Raw genomic sequence first — 6,000 nt, 5'->3', positions numbered from 1 at the left:
TAATAATTCCTTCATCCCTAATGCCACTGGGGCATTGAACACCACGTCCCGTTGATGCGTTTCTAATCTCACTGCCACTGTTGTCCTGCTTTTTGCCCTGAAGATGTTTGTGTGTAAGTGTTGTAGTTGTTGTCGTCCTGCTTGTTGTTTTTTGTATGAGACCAAAGACAAATTTCCACATTGTGGACAATAAATGAAACTAACTAATTGAATTGCTGATTGAATACATTGTAAATAAATATAAGCTATAAGCTGTGACAACGCACTGGTTAATGTATAGTTCACTGAAGCTTCTGATTATGTTGGTCTTTTCCCAACATGGTGAATAAAACCAGACAAATACAGAACTTAAACAATTACATCTAAATTCTGGTCCAAGTACAAAAAGGCTGCAAGCTAACTAGCATGAAAAAGGAAACGGTTGATTTAATGTGGAGAATAAAAGCCAAAGACAATCTTTTTTTAAAAAAACGAATCAAAACTTCTTTATTGTTGAAAATCAATATGGAAACAAACATATGTATAAAAACATCGATAGCACAGCCTCATGGTAACATACATTCTCATTTTCTTTACAAAGCACTCTGTTTATAATAATGTGGTCTCTGGATGAGCACAGTCAGAGGAACAGAACCGTTTCATGTCGAGGAAACAGCATTCAGTTCGTACAGAGGAAAGAGGAAATGCCCCGCATCACTTCTGACAGTGAACCCCGCCACCATGAAGAGTTACCGGCGTGGTGGCAGGACGGGAAACTAACAGCAGCCACAAGCAAAAGCACGATTAGCACGTTAGCTTGTAGCTAATCCAGGACTACATTCAACTGACATTTCAGCCTCACATTTGTCCACAAAGTTCATCATTTCACACCCACCTGACATTAAACCAAGATTATCTAACAATCTGTGAGTTTGTGTCGTTTATTAATTTCACAGATGCCAGAGAGACTGACATGTCAGAGCAGCACCACGGAAACAACTGGACATCGCTATATGCTAGCTAAGCTAACCCTGCTTTAGTTGTGCTCAACAATACTGCTTTAAATGTTTCACAAATTAAGAGTCTGGACGGAAGATTAACGGCAGCCACAAGCAAAGACAATAGTTTTGAACAGCAAGATTAGCACCTTAGCGTATAGCCCTAAAACTGGACTACATTTCACAGACATTTTGGTCACTCGGCGGGTCAGAAAATGTATTTCTGAACCCATCTAACGTCACTTTAGCATTCTGTGAATTTATATTTCCAAAACTCGATAATAATTGATTTAAAAACAACCGAAAATATTTCACCAGTTAGCCAGATGGAAGCTAACCGGGCTAACCCTGCTTTAGCTGTTCTTAAATTGTATTTTTTTAAATCAGATATTTCTGGTGAAATGCAAATATTTCAGAATGAGACAACAGCCTCTCTATGATTCATAAATTTCCTTTCAGGAGAAATTTTACATAAATGTTTCTACCGTGAAGTTGCAACACATGTTACAGAGCTAGTTAGCCAGATAGCTGCGGAAAAACTGACCATTGTTCTTCTGTAACTCAAAGTCAGTTGGTAAAATCTTTTCTGTTGATGATACGATGCAACGTACAATAAAAACAACAGAGAAGGTTTCTCAGTTACTTCATCGAATCACAAGGCGAGTTTTCTCACCCTGCTTTAGCATGATGCAAGAAGACGAAGAGCACGGTATAGTACAGTGAAAGAAAAGAAGAACGGTGGTGATTGATATGCATCTGCAAAAATGTATTGAACAAATACATCCTCTCCATATACATATAAATACATTTCTGTTGTGCAAATTGCAAGTGAAGGAGCCTCCGGCCGGCGAGCAGAGGCAGCTCGCGTTGGTGCGAGACGTGTTTGACGTGGAACTGATTTCAAGCACTGATGCTGCATTTGAATCTTAAATTCAAGGTTTCGTTTGCCTGGAGTTCAAACTTTTGACATTTTTTGGCACTTTTTTCGTCAGTGGAGCAGAACAACACATCGCTGAAGAGGTTCGATAATTATTACTGTAGTCTGTAAATTGTGTTTATGATCAGGCAGAACATGCACATGCATGAGGCAGAGAAGTTCATCTTCTCCACATGGGGCAGCGCTTCTAGACACTAATCTGCTTGTTTACCAGTAGAAGACTGGTTTTACTGGTCAGAAGCAGGATGCAGTCGCGTTAGCGCGTCTCTTCAGGGTTGTACCTTTAAAAACAGACAAACTGTTGAACATTTACACCAGAGGAGCAGCAGAAGCGTCACGTCCTGAAAACATCCTGTGAATTCTCACCTGTTGGACCTCGTGAAGAAATGTAACCAAAGACCTTTTGATAAATAACATCTCAAGTTATGAAAATAGTATTCCAGGGAGCCAGCTTCCCATTATCTTAACACAAAATAAAATATATCTTGGCGTGAGTCTGCGACCCGCCCACACTGCGGAGAGCAGCTCCACGTATCCTCCTGCTCTTCTACCAGTTTAGCCTTGTTGCTTGATAAATAGTAAAGACGAGGCACGTTTGCTAGTACATATTTTTAAAAAATGCTCTCTCGTTACTAATTCCCTGACGAGTATGTCCTGTACATGTTTTTACAGCACTGGGTAAGAGGTCAGGCAGGTTTGTAAGGACCCCTGCTGCAGTCGCCGACGACTCCTCTCCGAGAACGACTCAGTCTGTTCACCATTTGCCAGGGATGGGCGTCCCGCACTCGTACCATGAGACGTAGTTGACGTGGGAGTGTCCTCCTATCTGGCCGAAGTGGACGGGCTCCTGACGGACGGCTCGGTAGAAACCTGGAGCAGAAAGAACAAGTTTTGTTCTCACTGAGCTGAACATACGCAAAAGACGTCATTGTGGAACATACAGAAGGCGGCCACTGAGGAGCCAGAGGGAAAGAGTCTGCAATGCCTTTGTAGAAATGTCTTTTTAAAGGTGCAATACGTAGAATGTGAATTAGACTGTTGCTGTTAGGGTCAGGACAAAGGCTGCGAAGATTTGAAATTGATAAAATGTTTATTTAAAATGTGTTTAAAATATTAGATGACGCCTTTATCCCATCACAGAAAGACAAAAACACAAGCTGTGACAAACACTAGCTAACGTTACTGGTTGTAATATTACATTATAAGACAAAAGATTAAATTATGTTTTCAAAAGAAGATAAAAATCAGGTGTCAAGTTTGACTCAACCAACATGTTTTAAATGAATCATAATTTTTAGTTTCTCATTCTAGTTTTGTTGCAGGATCTGACATTTTACTCAAACTGTTTTGGGATTAGACGCCAGAACAACCACCGCTGAGAAAACCATCTTTAAACTCGTGTCGGGAGTGGATGAAGTAAAGTGTTTACCGGGTCTGGTCGGTAGCTGGTCGGCTCTGAGCTGCTTGCCGGTTCTTCCATCCAGGAACGAATCGACGAACTGACAGTGATCCTCACCGAAGCCGGTCTGATCCCCGATGTTGTGGAATTTACCTTCACCGTGAAATGAACAAAGACGGATCAGAACGGAGCTGAAAACAAACTAAACGAGGAAAAAGAATTGAAACTGAACTCACCGTTGAGCGAGTCGCTCAGGTAGATCTTGTACCTGAGCGAGTTGCACAGCTGGACGCCGACAAACTTGCGGTACCAGGTCCTCTTCACGTACTGCTTGCCGTGGCAGTCGGAGTACGAGTCCGTCTTGAAGGGGAACTGAGTCCAGATGGCGTCTTTTCCTGCGGAGACAGGGAAGGATGAGGACGCTGCACAGACGACTCACATCACGTATTCAACACGGAGGCGTTAATCAATCTCACCTGAGACGTTCTCGCTCACCCGCGGGTCCGCTGAAGACAGGAAGGACGAGAGAAGACACTTTAACAACACTCGACTACAGAGCTCACCCTGAAACAGTCAGTGAATGAAATGTTTGATGTTTAACAACTTTTAAACCAATAATCCTCTCTCATGATGCAGTCTCTGACTTTTCTCAGACTTAAACTTGTCTTTTTGTGGTCCTCACTTATTTTCTCAAATGTTTTACCAGTCGCTCACATTTAAACTACAAGTTCCTTTTATATGGAACAACATGAAATAATAATGAAGAGGTTCAGAAACCCCCTCGTGTCTCTTTAATCACTCAATAACATCCATCTAAAACCTGACGAGATGGCGTCAAAACACCGTCCTGGAAGCCGTTTAATTTCTCTAATCAGCGGTCAGACTGTCGCAGCTGCAGTTCGGGTGGAAGCAGTGACTGTACCGGACTCTGTGCTGAAGGACACCGGCTCACTGAGAGGACCTTCACCCAGCTCGTTCTTCGGCTTCACCTTGAACTCGTAACTACAAACAGACAGAAAGATATCGAAGGAAAGTTAGAGGGAACTTTTGTGGAATCAATCATTTATTGACAGTCTCCTCTGAATACTCGCTCCGTCCAGACGGTTATTTTGTGTTAAAGAGTGTTTCTAGACCTCGAATGTCACATTTTTCTTCCCTTCAGCTTGCAGCTCTGTGCTTTTGGTCGAGTCGTCCACACGTGCCAGACTTCCTTCACACCAAATAGTTTTCCCACATCCAGGCTCATTAAAACCTCAGTGAGCGTGACGGACAGACTCGGCTTGTTTTTACTCTCTGGACGTCTGTCCGCGACGCTCCGCTCGACTCAGTAATTGCTCGGCTGCCTCGGCTTGTTTGGACAGCTGAAGGCAGCGCGGCCGGGAAGCGGCCGACATTTTGTCAGATTGAACGCTCACGGGAAGAAAAGTGTCTGAGGAGGTGCAGCAGACGCCCTGTGTGAAGGACTCTGAATCTACTGCTTTCACTTTAATGTAACATGGTTTTTTAATCTTTCTCTTGTAAGTAACTTTAAATTACAAGTTTTGGGGGTTGCAAAAAAACCCAAAGACAAAATTAATCTACAAATACTCCAGATGTGGTGGGGACCTGGTCTTGGCACCAGTTTTGGCTTCGTCTTGACCTGGTCGACTTGCTGACTGAAGCTCTGGGCGCATGTGAAGGTGAGCTTCGTGCCCTCTTACCTGCTCTCAGGTTTGAGGTTCTCCACGGCGGTGTGAGTCTGGTTGGTAGTCAGGATGGAAACCTGCTCGCCGTCAGGTCCTTTAGCGGTGGAGATGACTTCGTACTCTGAGGAGAGGACAACAAAGTCCTGATCATCAGAATCATGACATACGACTCCAGAACAGAGGATGCTCTTCCACAAACATCTTTGAGCCTATTGCTTCGTACCGGTGGTGTCATTATCAGTCTTCTCCCAGTCCAGGATGACGAAAGATGGGCATCCCTCCACCGTCACCACGGTGAGGTTGGAGGGCGGCGACCTGGGTGGAGCCGTCACGTTTGCCTCGCCAGGTTCATCTTCGGGGAAGTAGTTGAGGGAGGAGGTGATGGAACAAGGCTCGTCCGGCTTCTTGCCCGTTTGATAGACGACATGAGGCGCTTTGGGAGGAAGAGGGAATCGATTAGTTCATGTTTGAAGCCTTTTCCTCATCAAGTTACAAGTTTTCAGATTCATTTTGAAGCAGAAACACTGTCGACTTACCAACGTAACGTTTCTTTCCCAAGGCGTCAACGTCAGAGGTCGGCTGTGATTTAAACAGCTCGGAGTCCTCCCAGGTCTCCTGCCGACTGGCTGACCAAAGAAACACAAAGACAAAGTTTCAGAATGTAACATTTTGATTTTACATCTAAATTTTCCCGTTTTCAATTTTGAGCTTCGACAGAACAGACGGTAAGACTTTTCACTACTGTCTGTTTCCTTATCAAGAATAAAATAGAGGTTTTGTTTGACAACAGAAATTTGACAGACGTCATGCGTCAAAATGTGTTGGTTGTTTGTTGTGGGTCAGTTGGTCAGTTGGTTGGTTGGTTGGTTGGTTTGTCAGCAGGATTTTGTATGCAGATAATTATTTGTATCTAGTGAGTTTTTATGCTAACGTAACGTTAGCCAACAGCAAGGTGACGCAGCCTCATGAAGCGTTGGATTTTGTAGAGAGTGGAGTGTGAAC

The 6,000-nt window shown here is 43.5% G+C and overlaps 1 protein-coding gene across 15 annotated transcripts in view; it reads right to left on the bottom strand.

The window, feature by feature from the left end:
- Nucleotides 1–482: 482 nt before the first annotated feature.
- abi3bpb (ABI family, member 3 (NESH) binding protein b) overlaps nt 483–6,000 on the bottom strand; it is a 30,546-nt gene continuing 25,028 nt past the window's right edge. For all 15 annotated transcript variants that reach the window (XM_084346864.1, XM_084346872.1, XM_084346873.1 and 12 more), the window contains 8 exons: nt 5,535–5,624; nt 5,222–5,431; nt 5,014–5,119; nt 4,236–4,315; nt 3,790–3,819; nt 3,550–3,708; nt 3,344–3,466; nt 483–2,784 (listed from right to left, as the gene is read on the bottom strand). In XM_084346864.1, the coding sequence (XP_084202990.1) occupies nt 2,669–2,784; nt 3,344–3,466; nt 3,550–3,708; nt 3,790–3,819; nt 4,236–4,315; nt 5,014–5,119; nt 5,222–5,431; nt 5,535–5,624 (914 nt within the window). In that variant the 3' untranslated portion in view covers nt 483–2,668. The remainder of the gene's footprint in view (nt 2,785–3,343; nt 3,467–3,549; nt 3,709–3,789; nt 3,820–4,235; nt 4,316–5,013; nt 5,120–5,221; nt 5,432–5,534; nt 5,625–6,000) is intronic.

This window comes from Pagrus pagrus (genome assembly GCF_965226575.1).
Source record: "Pagrus pagrus genome assembly, chromosome: 24".
Taxonomy (NCBI): Eukaryota; Metazoa; Chordata; class Actinopteri; order Spariformes; family Sparidae; genus Pagrus; species Pagrus pagrus.
This window is presented reverse-complemented; position numbering and strand designations above follow the sequence as displayed.